The 22,105-nt window shown below is 45.5% G+C and overlaps 1 protein-coding gene across 1 annotated transcript in view; it reads left to right on the top strand.

Moving 5' to 3' along the window:
* DNAH7 (dynein axonemal heavy chain 7) overlaps positions 1-22,105 on the top strand; it is a 312,828-nt gene that overhangs the window by 260,793 nt on the left and 29,930 nt on the right. Inside the window, exons 51-53 of the mRNA XM_074967796.1 lie at positions 8,321-8,447; positions 9,875-10,069; positions 21,669-21,761. Of these exons, the coding sequence (XP_074823897.1) occupies positions 8,321-8,447; positions 9,875-10,069; positions 21,669-21,761 (415 nt within the window). The remainder of the gene's footprint in view (positions 1-8,320; positions 8,448-9,874; positions 10,070-21,668; positions 21,762-22,105) is intronic.

Below are 22,105 nucleotides of genomic sequence, written 5' to 3'. Positions count from 1 at the left end.
GAGCTACTTACTTATGGGATGGGACACGGGTTGCTACGCGACCCGCCGGGGGCCATGAGCACCCCCACCAATGAGAACTCCCCACCCCCCCGGCCCTCCGCATGACACCTCTCATTATTGTAACCCTGAATACCAGGGGCTGTAGGATGGCTCTCCGCAGGTCCCAGGTGCTCTCCTACCTTCGGGAGGGGGGGTACTCTGTGGTTTTCCTGCAGGAGACCCACACGGACCCAACCGCCGAGGATAGGTGGCGGCTGGAGTGGGGGGACGGGGTATACTTCAGCCATTGCACGACCTGGCAAGCTGGAGTGGCGACCCTGTTCTCCCCCGCCCTGCGGCCCGAGGTGCTAGGGGTCACTGAGGTCGTACCGGGCCACTTGTTGCACCTCCGAGTTCGTCTGGAGGGGCTCGTGGTCAATCTTGTTAATATCTATGCCCCGCAAGTGAGTTCACAGCGGCCACAATTCTACCAGCAGGTGTCCGATTTTCTCGGCACCCTAGACTCGCACGAGTGCCTGATCCTGGGAGGGGACTTTAACACTACCCTCGAGGAGCGGGACCGCTCGGGGGCCGAGCCGAGCCCGGCCGCCGCGACCATTCTCCGAGACATAGTCGATTATCACTCCCTAGTGGACGTCTGGCGTGACCATCACCCAGATGACACTTCCACGTTTACCTTTGTCCGGGTGGAGGCCCATCGGTCACACCGCTCTCGGTTAGACCGTATTTACCTATCCCGTTTCCATCTTTCACAGGCCCACTCCTCCACCGTGCGGCCGGCCCCTTTTTCCGACCATCATTTAGTTACCGTCACGGTCTCCCTCCGTGCGGAGGGACCGGGGCCGGCCTACTGGCACTTTAATAACAGCCTGCTGGAGGACGAGAGCTTTGTGATGTCCTTCCGGGAGTTTTGGCTGGCCTGGCGGGAGCAGTGGCGTGCCTTTCCCTCGGTGCGGCGCTGGTGGGATCTAGGGAAGGCGCGCGCCAAGCTCTTCTGCCGCAACTACACTCGGGGCGCCAGCCGACGGAGAAATGCAACGATAGAGCAGTTGGAACGGGAGGTCTTAGAGCTGGAGAGGCGCCTGGCCGCCAGCCCCGGGGACCCGTCCCTCTGCGGAGCGTGCCGGGAGAAGCGGGAGGAACTTCGAGCCCTCGAGGACCACCGGGCCCGAGGTGCCTTTGTCCGGTCCCGCATCCGCCTCCTTCGGGAGATGGATCGCGGCTCCCGCTTCTTCTATGCCTTGGAGAAAACGAGGGGGGCCAAAAAACATGTCACCTGCCTTCTAGCGGAAGACGGCACCCCCCTCACGGATCCGGAGGAGATGTGTGGGAGGGCCCGTGACTTCTACGCAAGCCTTTTCTCCCCGGATCCGACCGATCCTGGCGCTCGCGGGGTGCTCTGGGAGGAACTCCCCACGGTCAGCGTGGGCGACCGAGACCGGCTAGAGCTGCCTCTTACCCTGGCCGAGTTCTCGGAAGCCCTCCGCCGCATGCCCACCAATAAATCTCCGGGCATGGACGGGCTGACCGTGGAGTTTTACCGCGCGTTCTGGGACATCCTCGGCCCAGACCTAGTCACTGTCTGGGCTGAGTCTTTGCAGGGCGGGGTCCTCCCTCTGTCGTGCAGGCGAGCGGTGCTTGCCTTGCTGCCGAAGAAGGGGGACCTCCGCGACTTACGAAACTGGCGTCCCCTCTCACTCCTTAGCACGGATTACAAAATCGTAGCGAAAGCAATTTCGCTGCGGCTAGGGTCCGTGATGGCGGACGTGATCCACCCAGACCAGACCTATACTGTCCCGGGTCGCAGCATTTTTGACAACCTCTTTCTAGTCCGAGACCTTTTGGAACTCGGGCGGAGAGACGGTCTGTCGTTCGCCCTCCTGTCTCTCGATCAGGAGAAGGCGTTCGATAGAGTGGATCATGGGTACCTCCTGAGCACCCTGCGGGCGTTTGGATTCGGACCTCAGTTTGTGAGTTTTCTCCGGGTGCTGTACGCCTCCGCGGAGTGTTTGGTTAGGCTCAACTGGACCCTGACCGAACCGGTCAGCTTCGGGCGAGGGGTGCGGCAGGGGTGCCCCCTCTCAGGCCAGCTGTACGCTCTGGCGATCGAGCCTTTCCTCTGTCTCCTCCGCAGGAGGTTGACGGGGTTGGTGCTGCGGGAGCCGGAGCTGCGGCTGGTCCTGTCGGCGTACGCCGATGACGTCCTCCTCGTGGTCCAGGACCCGGGCGACTTGGCGCGAGTGGAGGCATGCCAAGCCATCTATTCAGCAGCCTCCTCCGCCCGAGTCAACTGGGTCAAGAGCTCTGGCTTGGCGGTGGGGGGCTGGCGGCAGGTAAGCTCCCTCCCACCCGCGCTTCAGACCATCCGGTGGAGTGCCGGCCCTCTGCTCTATCTCGGCGTTTACCTTTCTGCCACGCACCCTTCTCCGCCGGAGAACTGGCAAAATTTGGAAGGCGGCGTGATTGAGCGGATCAGGAAATGGACGAGGCTACTCCGCTGTCTCTCCCTTCGGGGGAGAGCACTGGTGCTTAACCAACTAGTCCTGTCCACGCTCTGGTACCGGCTCAACACCCTAGCCCCGGCCCCGGGTTTCCTGTCCCACCTCCGGAGATTGATTCTGGAGTTCTTTTGGTCAGGATTGCACTGGGCCCCTGTTGGAGTTCTTCATTTGCCCCTGAAGGAAGGAGGGCAGGGCCTGAAGTGTCTGTACACTCAGGTCCGCGTTTTCCGCCTCCAGGCCCTGCAGAGGCTCCTTTATGGTGCAGGTAGTTCGACGTGGAGCATATTGGCGCACGCCTTCCTACGCCGCTTCCATGGGCTCCGATATGACCGGCAGCTCTTTTATCTTTGTCCGAGAGGTTTTCCGCGAGACCTCTCCGGGCTGCCGGATTTCTACCAGGACCTCCTCCGGACCTGGAAACTGTTTTCAACCACCAGGTCTGTGGCGGCCATCGTGGGGGCAGATCTCCTCACGGAGCCCCTGCTACACAACCCCCAACTTCGTGTGCAGGCGGCGGAGTCCCGCACGGTGCGCCAGAGGTTGGTCCTGGCGGGAGTTACGAGGGTCGGGGACCTCCTGGACTACGACCGGGGGGACTGGCTGGATCCCCTGACGCTCGCTCGACGCATGGGGCTCTCCAGCCTTCGCACCCCCCGGCGCGTGCTTCAGGAGGTGGAGGCCGCTTTGACCCCCGCTGCTCGGGCTTATGTCAGCCGAGCCTTGCGCGAGGGCGCACCCCGCCCATCCTTTACCCCAGGCCCACCGGACCTTTCCATCGGGCCCCTACCCTGCCGATCCCAACACACCCCTCATCCTTTCACTGCAAGCCGGCTGCATGAATTGCAACCGGTCGGTTTTCAAGTTGCATCACGGCAATATTTATATACACTCACGCTCCATACCCTTCACGCCCGCACCCTGGTGTCCCGCCCCGACACAAAGTGGCGAGACCTCCTACCACCCTTGGAGGGGGAGCAACCTCGGTGGGCCAGCCTGTACTCCACCTTGGTCCCGAGGCCCGTCGGGGACATCAGTTGGCGGCTCCTTCACGGGGCCGTGAGCACGGGCGTGTTTTTGACACGTTTTACCTCCGTTCCAGAGACTTGCCCCTTCTGTAATGTGAGGGAAACCCTGGCGCACGTCTATTTAGAGTGTGCCAGATTGCAGCCTCTTTTTCGGCTCCTCACAAACATTCTTTTGCGCTTTTGGCTTCATTTTTCCCCTCACCTCTTTATCTATACACTCCCCATCCGTGGCCCCACCAAGTCGCGGGATCTCCTGGTTAGCCTCCTCCTAGCCTTGGCTAAGACAGCCATTTATAAGACCAGAGAGCGGAGGTTGGCTCATGAGGCGTCCTGCGATTGTAGGGCCGTTTTCCGATCCTCAGTACATTCACGCATCCGGGCGGAGTTCCTCTGGGCGGCGTCCACCGACTCCCTTGACACCTTCGAGGAACGGTGGGCGCTGTCCGGGGTTCTCTGCTCGGTGACCCCGTCCGGTTCCCTCCGTCTGACCCTCTGATTGAGGGACAGAGCGAGAGACGCCAGCCACAGCCGTTAGCTGCTGTGAATACCATCATTATTGTTATTTAGGAGGGGTCTTATAATACATGGATGTGCCCCCCTCCCTCCCAGCCACCCACCCCGCAGCCGTGCCCATCTTGTCGGGCACTCTCAGGAGAGGGAGGGTCGGTGACCCTGGGCGCGGCACTAGGTAACTCGAGGGGGTGGAAGACCACGAGTGTCGAGGAAGCCCCCCCGCTCTAGGCCACCAGGTAACTCAGGAGGGTGGAAGACCACGAGTGTCGAGGAAGCCCCCCCGCTCTGGGCCTGGGCTAGCCTGACCACCTCTCCCTCCTGAAAGCTGTTGTGTTATACCTTCTGATTGCGTTGTTTTGTTGCTAAGTTTTTCTTTATCTTTTTGTAATCTCTGTAATTGTTACAAATAAATTTCTTTTCTGTTTCAAAAAAAAAAAAAAACCTTCCCTGTTACCTTACCCAGGGAAAAGGGACCTACTTAACCTGGGGCTAATATATCTGCCTTCTATTACTCTCCTGTAGCCATCTGGCCCAACCCTATCACAATAGTCACCAAAGATATTGCATGCAGTTGCAATCTGTCACAGATATTTTTAAGAAAAAAATCCAATCTTGATTTAAAAGTTGCAAGTGATGGAGAATCTGTCATGACTTAGTAAATTGTTCCAATGGCTAATTGCCCTCCCTGTTAATAATTACACCTATTTCCAGTCTGAATTGGTCTAGCATCAAATTCCAGCCATTGCATCTTACTGTACCTTGGTCTGCTAAATTGAAGAGCCTATTATCAAATATCTGTTCCCCATGTAGGTATGTACAGAGTGGCATCAACACACCTCTTAATCGTCTCTTTAAATAAATAGATTGAGCTCCTTGATTCTACCAGTATGGAGCATGTTTTCTAATCCTTTAGTCATTCTTGTGGCTCTCTGAACAAGCTCCAGTTTATCAACATCCTTCTCTAATTGTGGACACAGTATTCAAACAGCTGTCACACCAATGCCAAATACAGACATAATATAACCTCTTTACTCATACTTGAGATTCCCCTGTTTATGCAACCAAAGATTGCATTAGCCATTTGGACTACAGTGTCATATGAGGAGCTTATGTTCAGTTGATTATCCAACATGACCTCCAAATCTTCATCACTGCTTCCCAGGATAGAGCCCCCCCATTTTGTAGGTCTGACCTACATTCTTTGATCCTAATGTATACATTTATATTTTAGCCATATTGAAATGCATATTGTTTGTGTGTGCCCTTCTTTCTAAGCAATCCAGATTGCTCTATATCAATGACCTGTCCTCTTCATTATTTATCACTCCCCCAAACTTTAGGTCATCTGCAAACTTTATAAGTGATGATTCTATGGGTTCTCCCAGGGCATTGATTAAAAAAATGTGAAATACAAGGGCCCCACTAGAAATCCGTGCACTAGATGATGATTCCCCATTTACAATTACATTTTGAGACCTTTTAGTTAGCCAGATTTTAATCCATTTAATATGTTGTTGATTTTATATTGTACTAGTTTTTTAATCAAAATGTCATGCAGTACTAAGTTAAACCCATTACAGAAGTATAAGATTATTACATCAATACTGTTAGCTTTATCAACCAAACATGTAAACCCCCCAAAAAATAAGTTAGTTTGACAGGATCTATTTTCCTTAAACCCATGTTGATTGGCATCAATTATATTACCTTCCTTTATTCACCAAGTCCCATAACAGCTAAATGAACTATACAACTTTCTATAGAAACAAATTAGCAGATACCCTTTCCACCTTTAATGAATTTTTAGATTCTAGCAAATGAAGTTCTCCCAACTGTTCATAACTCTATATACTCTCTTCTCTTCAATATGCAATCACAGTTGATTCCATCCAGTAGCCACGCCTTCATATCCACTCACTAGTGACTACACTTAACCTCCTTCTCTAGCTTTTAATCACTTCTATACTTCTTTATTTCCTAATAGGTCTGGTGAGTATAGCCATGGGGAGTATAGCAGAAGTGGGGGTGGGGGGCAAGCAAGAATAATGGGCCAAATTTGAGTAGTGTTGTGATCCTGTGTTCCAGGTCATGAAGCCACTCACTTATATTTGGCCCAGCTGCCCCTCTATCATGCCAGCAGGGAAGGGATTCTGTCAGTGTGCCACCCAGTTCCAGTCAGGAGCCAAGGGGGAAGGGTGTTGTCCTTTTTAATCAGTTCTTCTAGGAGGTCCTCACTACTTACCAGTACTACATCTAAAATGGCATCACCTCTAGTTGGTTTGGTGACTATTTGGGGAAGAAATCTGTAGGCTATCACACCTAGGAATATCTGGGCCCTACCATTATTAGTAGCACCTGTTGTCCAATAAATATCTGGGAAAATACCCCATAATAACACACATTCCCATTAATATTTATTTCATTAAAAATATTAAAGAGGTCTCTCTCTATATCCAAATCAGATCCTGCTTTCTTCGTCCAGCAGTCTACCCTCACAGTTCTCTGGGCCAGCATGTATCTGCATGTCTTCAGCTTCCTCTCGCCTTTCCTCCATCATCTGCTCAAATCCCTTTTTGAAACATAGCCATAGTTTCTATCTGCATCTCCAAACCTGGGATCTTCTTTTCCTTCAGGTCTATCAGGCATCAGTTCACACAAAAGCAGCACCTTTCAGGTACCCTCTCCAGAGCAATGTACATTCTGCAGCTTCCACATCCAGTTATCTTCATTGTCTCTTCCATTCTTCTGGTCACTACCATTGCTGCATCTGTAGCTGTCATAGCCTTTCTTCCTAAGCTTCTGTCAAGAAGGAAAGAAAAAACAACCCCTACCCCCCAAAAGCGTGTGTGTGTGCACATCCTTCCCCAAACTCCTCTATTTGCTTGCTCCTGTGCCGCCGGCTGCTGTTTCGCTGCCTTATAGGCCTACTGATTAGGGAAACCCGCCCTCTAATCAAGGTTCAGTTGTAATCAGACAGTCTGCTTCTGTCACAACACACTGACCTGTCCCAGATTTTGAAAACTGAAAACAAACCAGCAAACAAACAAACAAACACACTCAAGAACTCACTCGCTATCCTTAAAAAACAGGGGCTTGTCTCCCTTCTCCTCTAACAGATCTTCATTCAAACTCCACTGTTTTCAGCTCTGGACCTGCGCTGACTCTTGTGCTGCTGTTCTGTGATAAGATTATTATTGTTATAATCCTTTTCTAATGTAAACAAGATAACATTTTATTAAAATTTCACATTTTGCCCTTTGGCACTGTCTTTACTTCAAAGCTTCATGTGTAGAATCAATTTCAGTTGAACTGCTGCTGTATTATTTACTGCCAGGAAATTAATATCTGATATTTAAATAAGTCAGGATTGAAAGGTACATTTAGTATTTGATATGGACATTTCTTTCCTATGTGAGTGGAGGGGAGCAAAAACAGATGAAAACCAAGGATGCAGGAAGAGCAGCAGCTCTCCAGCATGCTTCTCCTCTAATCCTGATTCGATCCAGTGTTTCTCCATTGCCCAGTCTACACTACACAAATAGGGTCTGAAATTTCTTCCTGGTCAGCAGGCAGAGATCATGGTGCCACATCTCCAGAAGATGCTCTCCTGACAAGGGAAAGTGGTCTTAGAGAGAAATGCAAGGAATTGGGCCTCTTTACAAATACCTCTGACCTCCACTGGTATCTGGAGGGTAGGAGGATCATACATCCTGCTTGTTCCACCTAGTGAGGCCAACCTCTACCCTGACAGAAAAATGTGAAGGAATTCTGGAAGCTCAAATACTACATTTCTTGGCCCCTTCATGATTGTTTTGATAATAGATGGCTTTGATTTTTTTAAAGGAAGTAATTGGTAATACAGCACAGTTTTCTTATGACATTGTACTAGGAGGAATACACTGTAACACTGAAAAATTCTTTCATGCAACCACTGAAGATAGTCTATTTTGTCTGTGCTTTATAAAATTCATTAATATAAATAGAAGATTATTGCTGCTTTTTTCAACAGGAAGGTTCAGCTCGCCCCTCCCCCCGCAGCCTGCAAAAAAACAAAACAAAACCTGTGTCAATAGTAAAATGTAATTCTGTTGAAATGTTTTTGCATTGTTTTCCTCACAAATTGGTGTACACGTTTAATGAGGATCCTTGATTGTTTTTGGGTAATTGACCAGAAAGTTTATTAGAATAACAGAGGTCTAAACGAGCTGTAATATGGTTGCTTAAGTGTATGGGCTTTAAAGTGGTACGAATTTAAGTTCTCTCTTTCTCTGACACTTGCAGGCTGAAGATTCTCAAGGATCATTTTACTTACTCACTCTATGTTAATATCTGTCGCTCACTCTTTGAAAAGGACAAGCTGCTCTTCTCTTTTTGTCTAAATGTAAATCTCCTGCAGCATGAAAAATTGGTCAGTATTTTAAAGTTATTTGCTATTTTGTATGGTATATATTAAATGACATACCAATATACCAAAAAAGGAATATATAACATGTAACTTAAAAAGCCATAATTGGGTATGTTTTGCTTTTACATGTTTTAGTGAGCAATTAGAGAGTAATAGAATAAACTATAAAGTGATCTAGCAAACATAAATATGATAGCCATTTTTCAAATCTTATTTAAAATAAAACCCAGCCTATCATATTGCAAATATTTTGCAACATTGTTATTTATCTATTGACTTTTTTATCAGATAGTTGTCAATACTTGTATTAGTGGTAAAGCTTTTATCCATTTAGAATAGATGAAATTGACTAGTTTAGAATATGAATTTTAGGAGCATTTCAAAACTGAAGTTTCACTTCTTATTAATTGTTACGATGGAGGAGGGAAAAGTGCCTATTTTATTCATTTATGATGCCAAATATGTTTACTTTAATACAGATTACACATATATTTCTCAGAATCAAACCCTTTTGACACAATTGTGTCTTTTAAGGCTGATAAGTTGTACCTGGTCATTTTGCAGAATAATGTTTTAAACTGATAGGGAAAAGGAGCCCTTTTAATGTATATCTCCTGGGGAACAGTATTAATTTAGCATTAAGAAAATATATTAGAATGTAAATTCTTTGGGACAGGGCCTGTGTCTCCTTGTGCGTTCAGAAAGCACCTAGCACATTTTGAGTACTACTGGAATCTATGTTTTAAATAATGAATACAGTGAAGTGAAATGTACTTGATTTTAGAACTAGGAGAAGTGGTGGCAGTCTTTGTTGAGCAGAATACTGAAAAGCTACTAAATCAAACAGTCTTTTAAAATTCCTTTCAGGGACCTTGGTTTACAAGTTCTAGCCCTCAAACAAATTTGGAACTGGGTAAAATGTTGGTGAGGGGATGGGGCTTGTTGGAGACTAATATTTGGTTTTCATTTTCAGACCTGAAATTTGGTCCAAAGAGTCTGAAACACATTAGCTTCCATACATAGCTCTTGCTACTTTTTGATTCCCAGAAAGTATCAAAGTTATCACAAACGTGTGTCTAACAAAGGTGGTTTGTCAAAAAATCCAGCTACAGTATCCATTTGTCAGCTCAAGAAAGAACTAGTCAAAATAAGGTTCAGGGTTTGTTCACATCTGCTGTAAACCAAGTTCAGTTAAAATTTCAATTATACAGAATTCAGCTCCAGACTATGAGATTTTTAATTAAATTGAAGTCAAATACTTAATCTTTTGGAGGTGTACCTCCAAAAGTACTGCTATGAAAGCTTTACCCACTTTTAGTGCAGAAATTCAGAGAAGTATATCAATTATCTACTTCATGTGCTGACATGGTATTTGTCCGCTCATTAGGTTTCATTGTTGAGCTGTCTCATAGTGCTCTCTTTTACTGCAGATTAATGAAAATGAGTGGAAGTTTTTACTAACTGGTGGCATAGGCCTGGACAATCCCTTCTCTAATCCCTGCACCTGGCTTCCTCAGAAAGCGTGGGATGAAATTTGTCGACTAGATGATTTGCCAGGCTTCAGAAACATTCGTAAGGATTTTATGCGACTGAAGGATGGATGGAAATCAGTGTATGATAGTTTGGTATGTTAACAGAAACAACTGAAGTCTGTTTCATTACTGATTTTCTGTTTCTCTAGGTTAACTGATCACATTAAAATATTAATTCAGAAAAACAGAAAATTATATAATTTTGCACTGTTACATTCTTGTAGTAAATATTAAGGCAAATGGTATGAAGGAGTACAGTACTTCCAGTTTGTCAGCTAACTTCTGTGTAGTGAGTCACAGTTTGGATTGAAGTTTTAAACAAATTCAAATAAAAATTATTTAAATGATTACGGGTGCGGGGAAAGTCTGCTAATCTTAAAAAAAACAAAATGTACATTGAATTGTTCACCATGTTTAGTTACTGGTGCAAAAATATACTGCTTTACCACTTACACCACTCTGACCATGTTACACCCAACTTGTAGTTTATGCAACCACTGACATCAGTGCTGAATTTGGCTAAGAGACTTACAAAAGTTGCACCTGTTTATACTAGGCTAAATTGTCCCCATTTTTATTTTATGCCACCACTATAATGGTGGAAAATATCACCAACATTCAGTCATCAAAAAGATGGCACAGGAACTTCAGGAAACCCATCTAGAAAGGGTTGACTATATATGTGTTTTAGACATTGGAAATTTCCATCATTTAGGAAATTATGGATTAACTGTCTGATTCACCAATAGGTAGGAAATTATGAAAAGAGTTAGGAAAAACCTGAATGGATTTTTAATTTGTAAACCTTGGATTAATCTGGTCAGGTATGCTCAATGAGAAAAATTACGGAAAATAATCCATGGCCCAGTTCTGCACCCCTTTCATTGGCCCAAATTCTGAGCAGCTCTTGTGCTGCACACAGCAATGGAAGGTAGACAAAAAAGTTCACCCTTCATTGAAAGGGTAGTTCAGAGTGGCACTCCCGAAGCACAGGAATTGCTGGTTCCTGTTTCTTATCTGGGAAGAAGCCACCTGGAAAAGCGGGTGGGGGGGTCAGAAAAGAGGGTGATTAAGAGACTACCCCCAATAACAAGCAGCAGCGCTGCATGAGATTGTGTGAGTCTCTGCCCCTCCGCCTATGCAAGGCTGTGGCTTAAAAGCCAAAATCTAGTTTATCGAATGGTACTTATATACTCAACGCAGGCTACCTGAAGTAAATAAAGATTTCTGTGAATAAATGCTAGTTATTAAGGATTGCAGAATCAGGATATCAGTTTGCTGATACGGGGCCTGATAAATGTTAGCATTTTAGTCAATAGCAGAACTTTTATTGACTTCAGTGAGGGCAAGATGGGGCACATAGTTAATATTTTGTCTCACTGTACTAAAATGGGAAAGTTGTTCTGCCATTCAGTGAGGTAATGACAAAAGTTTATCCTTCACATATCTTCCTTTAGTAATGTTATATTTATCATCATAGAGCGGAATTTTTAGATACTCTAGTAATTGAACCTTAGGGAAATGGGATAAGAGTACCCATGAGAAATAAAAGATTCTTTTATCAGGATTGCTGTATCCTGTTTCTTACTTAAGTAGTTTATACCACAATAAAATTGTTATGTTAAAATGTCACATTATAATGTAAATTACTTTAATCTGAGTGGAAGTGGTTTTGTTTGAGAGCATAACAGTTGCTGTATTGTCATTAAGCATTCTGAGAGCTACTCTGCCATGAGCAGCCATTAAGTGAAAGTACTTTTGGGTAATGATTTTGGCACATATTTGGGGTCTATTTTCCCCTCAACATCTGAGTGCTATGCTCACATAATAGTGATTTGTTTTTAAATGGGGTTTACCCAAATTATTTATGCTTTGATGCAAGAATATATTTTTTCACAGTAAAAGTCTACATATCCATCATTTGGCTACATAGTCATCTACATTTATAAAATCTACCTAGTCATCTACATTTATCTATTTAATTGACATCTGTGCTAGAATTATAGAATGTATCTTAAATTGATTCTCTATATATTGTGACTAAGGATTAGATATATAATTCTAACTGATTTGGCTATAACTATGTGCAGTGTTATAGGCGTGTTGATCCCAGCATGTTACAGAGACAAGGTGGGTGAGATAAAATCTTTTATTGGACCAACTTCTGTTGGTCACAGAGATAAGCTTTTGAGCTTACACAGACCTGAACAAGAGCTCTGTGTAAGCTCGAAAGCTTGTCTCTCTCACCAACAGAAGTCAGTCCAGTAAAAGATAGACAAGGTAATATAACTTTCTTTACAGTACTGAAATGGGAGGGCAACTTCTGTTTAGTCTCCCATTGATGCCTGGGGATCTAGATATAAACTAATTGGTGTGAATGGTTGTTTTCTTAATAGGTTCCCTAGCATGACGGTGGGAGAAGAAACCTCATGTTCCATTGTAATATTCATTGTGTTTAGAGTGAGATTGTTTTTTAAATCCCATTCCTTCAAAATAATTAAAAACTACTCAATATAATATACATGTTAAAGAACTACCACCTGATCACTGAAGGAAATGTTCTACATAGATATTCGAATATATTGGACTGTTTCTGTATTCCCTTTGCTATGATAAATGTAACAGCTGCTGATACAAGATTCAAACACACAAAGAAATCCATTTAATGTGGTAGAATATTCTTAATGAAGCTAGACATACATTTGTCATGTTTCAGTTTGCATAATACTTGCCAGCTGAGAGAGTCTATCTATATCAAAGTTAGGGAGTTTGGGAGACGACAAGATAATGCTGATGAAAATAATGGTAAAAGGTTGAGTTCAGAGCCTATTTTTTAAATGTGTGACAATTTACGGCATGATGGTTAGTAGGTTTCATGTGTAATTCATGTGTTTTCAGTAGGGTTGCCAACTTTCTATTCACAGGAAACCAAACACTCTTACCCTGCCCCGCCCCTTCTCTGAGGCCACACCCCCATTCACTCTATTGCCCACCCTCACACACTCATTTTCACCAGGCTGGGGCAGGGGGTTGCGGTGCGAGAGGGCGTGAGGGCTCCAGCTGTGGGCTCTGAGGTGGGGCCAGAGATGTGGGGCTTGGGGTGCAGAAGGCTGGGGCAAGGGTGTGAGAGGGGGTGAGGGTTCTGAATGGGGTGTGGTCTCTGGAGTGGGGCTGGAGTTGAGGGGGAATGGGGTACAGGAGAGGGCTCCAGGCTGGGGCAGGGGGTTGGGGTGTGGGAAGGGCTCCAGGCTGAGGGAGGAGGTTGGGAGGGAGTACAGGCTCTGGGCTGGGGGCGGGCTCAGAGGTGGGGCCAGAAATGAGAGATTCAAGGTGCAGGAGGGGGATCTGGGCTGGGGCAGGGGGTTGGGATGTGTGTGGGGGGTGGGGCACAGGCTCTGGGGTGGGGCCAGAAATGAGGGGTTCAGGAGAGGGTTCTGGACTGGGGAAGGGAGTTGGGGTGTGGAAGGGGGTGAGGGCTCCAGCAACACTTACCTCAGGTGGCTCTTGGGAAGCAGCAACATCTCCTTTCAGCTCCTAGGTGGAGGTGCGACCACGTGGCTCTATGCATTGCCCACACCTGCAGGTGCCGTCCCCTCAGCTCCCATTGGTTGCAGTTCCTGGCCAATGAGGGCTGCAGAGCTGACTCTGGGGGCAGGAACAGCGCGCTGAACCCCCATGGCCATCCCTCTGCCTAGGAGCAGGGAGTCGCGTAGAGCCCGTAGGGAGCCTGCCTGCACCACCAACCGAACTTTTATCAGCCCCGTCAGCAGTGCTGACCGGAGCTGCCAGGGTCCCTTTTCAACCGGGCATTCTGGTCGAAAACTGGACACCTGGCAATCCTAGTTATCAGCAAAATCATACTGTTTGTAGTGACTAAAGTTAGGGGTATATTTGTGCTGAATGAAGTTCAAAGTGTTTATTCAAACTGATATTTAATAATTTTCCTTCCAAAGTTCTCTTGTATTTGCAGTCTTTCTTCTACTGTATTTGCATGTTTTCTTGTTAACGGCATTGATAGTGTCGCTATCTGTTTATTTTAAAATGAAGAATAAATGTTTGCAAAATGAATCAGAATCGATTGCAAAATCTGTAACAGTTAAAAATCAGAGTTTTTGCCTTAGTTGTATATTGGAAAAGTCTCATCTACTGGAAAGTAAGCAAACCAAATACAGGAGAAGAAAAATAAGTCATCGGACTTTAGGACACAGTTACAAAAATCTGTGGCAACCAGGTTGAGGGAGAGATGAGGAAAGATGATTGAACCCCAAGTAACCATAAGTCTAATAACACTGGAGGTTAATATGGAGGTTTTTAAAAAAAAAAAACAAGACCAAAAACTAACTGATACCAGGCATAGGAGATAGTGACTGTCTTAGCTCCAATCCAGCACAGACGTAAGCACATATGTTAATAGTCTCATTGAAGTCACATGTATAATGGTATGTAATCTTTTGCAGCAGTGAGCCTTAGGTTGCAATATTTTATTATAAATCAGGGACCATTTCTCTACTGTTGCAAATTGGTGAAGCATCATTGAGATGGAGCTCAATGGAGCTGTACCAGTTTACACCAGCAGAGAATTTGGACCCAGGTTTGACATATTCAGTATTCGTTAGTACACAATAAGGGTGCTAGGCCATTCAGTGTATTAAATCATTTTCTGTTTTCTCCATAAAATCCACTTTGTCACTTTGGTTCTAGTAAACATTTGCAAAGTGTATTTTAAAATGAATTGTATTTCTGTCAAGGGATGTTTTAACATTTCCTTTGGGTTTATCAGGAAGAGATTAAGGCTCCAATTGAGCAAAATAGTTACAATGATTTGAAAATCCCACCTTGGGTGCCCCAGGAGCACAAATCCCATGGAAAGCCACTGGGACCTGTGAGCTTAACTCACTTAGGAAAATCCCATTATTTGAGCACATGCTTAAGGTTTTCGTGAATCAGATCCTAGTACTTTAACAACATGAATGCAGCTGTGTTTCATTTGGCAGACCTATAGTCTCTGTAGTGAGGGGGATCAAGGAAGTTTTAGCACCCTTATTTTATATAGGCACTTTAGGCTAGATTCACAAGAGGGACATAGGAACTTAATTGCAACTTTAGGTGCCTAAGACCAACATTTAGGCATTCATAAAACCACTACTCAGCTGCCACCTATTACTGCAGGCTCCTAAGTTTCCACTGATAAAGTCTCCATGGTGCCTATGTTTCGGTTGTGTGACACGGCTGCCTACATCCCAGCATCACCGAGCAGCTCAGCACCTGTCTTCTGCCAAAGTCCAATAGGATGCACAAACTAGACATTCCCCTGTATGTCTCACCTGTGAGACCTTGTCCATTAGGTGTGCATGGAACTGATGAAAGCAGGGACTGGAACCTGGATTGCTCAGGTGACTAACCACTAACCATTAGCTTCCATACATAGCTCTTGCTACTTTTTGATTCCCAGAAAGTATCAAAGTTATCAAAAACATGTGTGTCTAACAAAGGTGGTTTGTCAAAAAATCCAGCTACTGTATCCATTTGTCAGCTCAAGAAAGAACTAGTCAAAATAAGGTTCAAGGTTGGTTCACATCTGCTGTAAACCAGGTTCAGTAATACCCCATAGCTGCCTGGCTAGAGCATTCACCTGGGAGGTAGGAGACCTGAATTCAAGTCCCTGCTCCTCATCAGGCCAGGGGGGGATTTGAACATGAGGGCGAGTGATGGTTCTCAGGGTACCGAAGACTGAGATTCACCTTGTTACCCTCTGCTACCAATGTGCGGTAATCTTGGCTGTGCTTAGCTGGTGTTATCTTCCTAACACTGGCAGCCTTCTAGCCAATCAAGCACCCTCCTCCTCTGAGCTATGCTTGCCCTTAGTTTGTCTTGCAGATTAACAATAGTTATGCCCTCGTCTCCAAATCCCTTTGAAGTGTTTCTCTCTGATATCCAGCCCCTATGTGAGGGGGGGCCACTCATGAGCGCCTCCTGTTGGTTGGGTACAAATCTGCACACTCTCTCTACGCTCACGGTGCCCCCCATTGCTGTTGCCCTCATCAGGTGGGGTCTTCAGTTGCTCAGCCCTCCATCTAAGTCACACGTAGTCCAAACCGCCGAAACCCTTGCAGGGTAACAAAGGTCCAACCATGGCCCTGCGTCTGGGCTCGGTTCTCAGTCCCTTGTGGGCTAGCTTTAAGTGTCTCCCTGCCCTGTTATAAAATGGTGCCTCCAGGGCTTTTTCCCTGGAAGCTATTTGTTACCACCCAGAAGGGGAGTGAAGTTAAGAAGTGATCTAGGTAGAGAGCTGGGAAACCACAAAATATGAAGTTCAACAAATGGTTGACCCTCTTCAGGGTCTTTAGCCCTGTCCCTGTTTAAACTTCCAGCCCCTTTTTTGGGCTTCCAAATTAAACTTGTCCCCTTCTTGGGGCTTTAGGCCACTTCCCCAGCAGTTGGTGGGGGAACCTGGGCGTGCCCACTACTCTGGCTCCCAACCCAGGGATCCTACTAATAGCAGCCACATTGCTGCTTTCTTTAATAGCTGCTCTTGCTGCATTCCCTAGGCTGCTTTCCACTCTGTCCCATTACCTTAGGGCTACAGTCCTTGGGTTCTTTGTCTGTTCCCTGCTAGAGTAGGGTCTCTCCCAGGCTTCCTTGTCTGAAGTATTCCTCTGTCTTATCGCTTATGGTCCCAGCCAGGAACTGAGCTACTCAGGTCCAGCAGCGTCTTTTGACTGTGCTCTGATTTGCTGCTTCCCTGCAGCCTTTCAAGGCAGGCCTGGAGGACCCACCTTTACTGCTTCTTTTCTGGGGCCTAAAGAGCCCAAAACACTCCATCATACCCTGTCACTAGCTACTCACAGAAATATCAGCTCTGCTGGCCTCAAACAAATTTAACACCAGTTTGTAAGAGTCAACTGTGGTTCTGCACCTTGTTTAACATTACGGTACTTAAATTTATTATTTTTTTCACTATAAATATATCCATCAGATATTCAAGATTCAAGTGAAAGTGAGGTAAGGATATTGGAAACAAAAGGTTACATATAAAACAAAATCAGAACACACTTTCTAGAGACTACACTTAACTAACAGGTTAATCTCTTGTCTAAAGATTTTTACATTTTTAAATTTTACATTTGGGGACAATGTATACCTTCAAATCAGCGGCACTGCTATGGGTACCCGCATGGCCCCACAGTATGCCAACATTTGTATGGCTGACTTAGAACAACGCTTCCTCAGCTCTCGTCCCCTAACGCCCCTACTCGCGCTATATTGATGACATCTTCATCATCTGGACCCATGGAAAAGAAGCCCTTGAGGAATTCCACCATGATTTCAACAATTTCCATCCCACTATCAACCTCAGCGTGGTCCAGTCCACACAAGAGATCCACTTCCTGGACACTACAGTGCTAATAAACGATCGTCACATAAACACCACCCTATACCGGAAACCTACTGACCGCTATTCCTACCTACATGCCTCCAGCTTTCACCCTGACCACATCACACGATCCATTGTCTACAGCCAAGCTCTGCGATACAAACGCATTTGCTCCAACCCCTCAGACAGAGACAAACACCTACAAGATCTCTATCAAGCATTCTTACAACTACAATACCCACCTGCGGAAGTGAAGAAACAGATTGATAGAGCCAGAAGAGTTCCCAGAAGTCACCTACTACAGGACAGGCCTAACAAAGAAAATAACAGAACGCCACTAGCCGTCACCTTCAGCCCCCAACTAAAACCCCTCCAACGCATTATTAAGGATCTACAACCTATCCTGAAGGATGACCCAACACTCTCACAAATCTTGGGAGACAGGCCAGTCCTTGCCTATAGACAGCCCCCCAACCTGAAGCAAATACTCACCAGCAACCACATACCACACAACAGAACCACCACTAACCCAGGAACCTATCCTTGCAACAAAGCCGTTGCCAACTGTGCCCACATATCTATTCAGGGGACACTATCACAGGGCCTAATAACATCAGCCACACTATCAGAGGCTCGTTCACCTGCGCATCCACCAATGTGATATATGCCATCATGTGCCAGCAATGCCCCTTTGCCATGTACATTGGTCAAACTGGACAGTCTCTATGTAGAAGAATAAATGGACACAAATTAGATGTCAAGAATTATAACATTCATAAACCAGTCGGAGAACACTTCAGTCTCTCTGGTCATGTGATTACAGACATGAAAGTTGTGATATTACAACAAAAAAACTTCAAAACCAGACTCCAGCGAGAGACTGTTGAATTGGAATTCATTTGCAGATTGGATACAATTAACTTAGGCTTGAATAGAGACTGGGAGTGGCTAAGTCATTATGCAAGGTAACCTATTTCCCCTTGTTTTTTCCTACCCTCCCCCCCCCCCCTCAGATGTTCTTGTTAAACCCTGGATTTGTGCTGGAAATGGCCCACCTTGATTATCATACACATCGTAAGGAGAGTGATCACTTTAGATAAGCTATTACCAACAGGAGAGTGGGGTGGGGGGAGAGAAAACCTTTTGTAGTGGTAAACACCCATTTTTCATGCTTTGTGTATATAAAAAGATCTTCTATACTTTCCACAGTATGCATTCGATGAAGTGAGCTGTAGCTCACGAAAGCTTATGCTCAAATAAATTGGTTAGTCTCTAAGGTGCCACAAGTACTCCTTTTCTTTTTGTCTAAAGAAGTTTTCTCACCCAGCATCTTTTGCAGCTTTTCAACCAAGGTTGGCAAAGATGCCATTTTCATGAATGTAAAGCAGGGGTTCTCAAACTGGGGGTCGGGACCCCTCTGGGGGTCACAAGGCTATTACATGTGGGGGTTGTGAGCTGTCAGCCTCCACCCCCAAACCCTGCTTTGCCTCCAGCATTTATAATGGTGTTAAATATATAAAAACGTGTTTTTAATTAAATGGGGGGTTGCAGTCAGAGGCTTGCTATGTGAAAGGGGTCACCAGTACAAAAGTTTGAGAACCACTGATGTAAAGGCATTACCCATTAACTTCCTAGGTGTAGGGTGATGTGGGGTGATCTTTGCCGTCTTCTCATATTCCCAAAGTTTGTTGTCTGTATTCAGAGACAGGATAACCACTCATGGCTTATTTTTTCTATGTGCTGCTTCCCTGTTGACTTCACATCTTTTTGTTGACTTTGTATGTAAATAGGCATCCATTGTGTTAGCTTATAATGCTTGATTTACATCTCAACAGAGAGATTGGTGAATAAACATCTATTGTCTGACAAAAAAGCTGTTATGTCACCTCTGCTTGTGACTCATACCTTGATACAGACTCTAAGCGTGTATTTTCAGTATGTGTATATAACTCCTTATGTACTATCTGTACATACATTCCACAATTATAGTAATGACCAGTGTGACCTCAGCTTTCATTTAAATCCTCACATGACACTCTTTGGTGAACAAGAATGTACATACCAGACTCAGGACATTCCTGTAATCCCTTTGCCAGTTGGCATTAAGAGATTCTTGTGTCACAGGGCGTGCTCCAACCCCTAGGCCACAGGGTAGAAGGAGGACGCCACCTCCATTTCTTCCATTTTTCTTGAGAAAGGGCTGACCTGGCTTAAGTCCCTGACTCCAGGAGAGGTTTCATGTCTGTGAATCCCAAGCTAAGATAGATTCCTAACACCCTTTAAGGCAGGGGTGGGCAAGCTTTTTGGCCTGAGGGCCACATCAGCATGTGAAACTGTATGGAGGGCCTGGTAGGGAAGGCTCTGCCCCCCAAACAGCCTGGTCCCCGCCCCCTATCTGCCCCCTCCCACTTCCTGCCCCCTGACTGCCCCCCCAGAACCTCTACCCTATCCAACCGCCCACTGCTCCCTGTCCCCTGACTGCCCCCTGGAACCCCCTACCCCTTATCCAAACCCCCAGCCCTGGCCCCCTTGCCATGCTGCTTAGAGCAGCATGTCTGGGAGCCGTGCCACCCGGCCGGAGCCAGACACGCTGCCGCACTGCCCTGCATGAGTGCGCAGCCCCACCGCCCAGAGCGCTGCCCGTGCGGCGGCGTCACTGCAGGGGGAGGCTGGGGGCTAGCCTCCCAGGCCAGGAGCTCAGGGGCCGGCAGGACGGTCCCGTGGGCCGTAGTTTGCCCACCTCTGCTTTAAGGGGTAGGGATGAGGCTATGCACCCTCAGCATTTCCTCCTGGCTCACTTCAACATCTCAAATCCCTACTCAGTGTGCTGGCTTCTGTGAATCCCTTTTTTAATCACCTACCTCTCACCCTTTACTATATAGGGAGCATAGGCACCTAACTTAGGGTTGTGTATTCCACTAATCAACAGGGTCCTTAAAGTTAGGCACTGGACCCTTAGCATTGCAACACCTAAGTCCTTCTGAATCTAGCCCTTTGTTTCCCTACATTTTAAAAGTAAATTTGCTTTGTAAATCTTGGTTAGCGGTAAAGCAGCATGTACCTTAAATGATTCAAAAGGTGCATTTCCTATTACTATTTGAAACTTCATTGCTGGTATCCATTTGAAACTGTTTCTAATATTGCAATGTAGAATGCTATGCAGCATACATTGGTCCAGCCAGATAGAAAAGACAGATGTGAAAACTAAAAGAAAGAGCCATGGATATTTAGAGTATTCTAAAGGATACATTTTCAAATGGGTATGGAGAAACTAACTGCCCAACTCCCTCTGACATGCATTGTAGTTGCACAGCTATGTTCCTAAGCACTGCTATGAAAATTAGCTGAAGGTAGATAACCAGCTCTTGGTTAGTTAAAACAATCTTCACAAAACCAAACCAACATTTAAGGAGGGCCTAGCACTTACTATTGACTTTGGAATATGCTAAAGACACAGGTAATAAAATCAAGAGCTCTCAACATGGACCAAAAGACATCTTCTCAGGAGCTCAAAGAGACAATTCTGAAAGCAGGATGGTTTTTTGTGTTGGTGGGGCTAATAGCTGTGAAGAGGCTACCAGGAAGTCGTCATAATTAAGCCCACCTCTCTCTCCACCCTTATAAGGATTGTTTCTTTCAGCTGCAGCACTAATTTGGTAGTGCTTTTAGGAGCTCACATATTATCCCTTGACAAACCATCCCCACACCGAAATAGGCTGGTACTTTTGGCAATAACAGTACGGACACTTTAAGTAGTCATTAGATCATATCATAAGACTTTTGAAAAATGTCGGGTTGTTTTTGTTCACCTTTAGATCTTTGAGCTTTTAGAGTTTGTATTTTCTGTTTGGTCATGAGGGCGCAAAACTTTTTTAAAATATAGAAGCTGGCATTTGTGTGTGCTCACATCACTCCAAACACCGTGGGTTTAAGATAGATGTCCAATATCATAAGACATGATAAAATCATGAATTGGCAACATGGCCATACTTACACCCCAGTCTCGGCGTGAGGCATTGTTACACATTTATGTAGTGGGGGGAAAATAAAAGGAAATTATAGTACTTTTAGAATTACTCCAAAGCAAGGAATGGAAGGAATTTTTTGTTGTCCCATTTCTTTTTAAATATTTTAGTCTACCTGTATCGGTTGCTGCATTGCATGAAACACTGATTAGTACATATGTTGTAACAGTTATTCACCATTTTTTGCAGTCTCACCTGTATCAAGGATTCCTAAGAGTAGAGCAGTTAGATTAGTCTCACTCTAGCTTTATTTAATTACCACTCAAATTATAATCTGCATGTATGCTCGTAGGAACCCCACCATGAGGATTTCCCTGAAGAGTGGCAAAACAAAATGGGCCCATTCCAGAGGATGCTTATGATTCGCTGCCTGAGGCCTGACAAAGTAAGTGTGGAAGTGCAAAGACTTGCTGTTGGACAGTATCACAGGTTTCACATACTGCCCCTCCCTTAGAGTAAAATGGGGGAAAGCCAGACAATTTCTTTCTCTGTTGCTCTCCACTAATTGTCTTTTTCTGTAATTTGAGGGAAGTGGGGCTTAAAAACCAAAGAATTGTCAGATGCTTATGCATTTCAAAGCTATGCAAGCATTCACTGATTACCTTAAAAGAAACAGATCATGGTTGTAGTTTGTGACAGAATGTAATCTGCATTTTTGTAAGTAGGTGTTTCCATTTATCAAGAAAGGAAGTAACTGGAAGTATTCCATTAGTCTTTCCATTTTGAAAG

This window comes from Natator depressus, chromosome 11 (genome assembly GCF_965152275.1).
Source record: "Natator depressus isolate rNatDep1 chromosome 11, rNatDep2.hap1, whole genome shotgun sequence".
Taxonomy (NCBI): Eukaryota; Metazoa; Chordata; order Testudines; family Cheloniidae; genus Natator; species Natator depressus.
The sequence above is the reverse complement of the archived record's forward strand: the minus strand, read 5'-3'. Positions and strand labels throughout refer to the sequence as shown.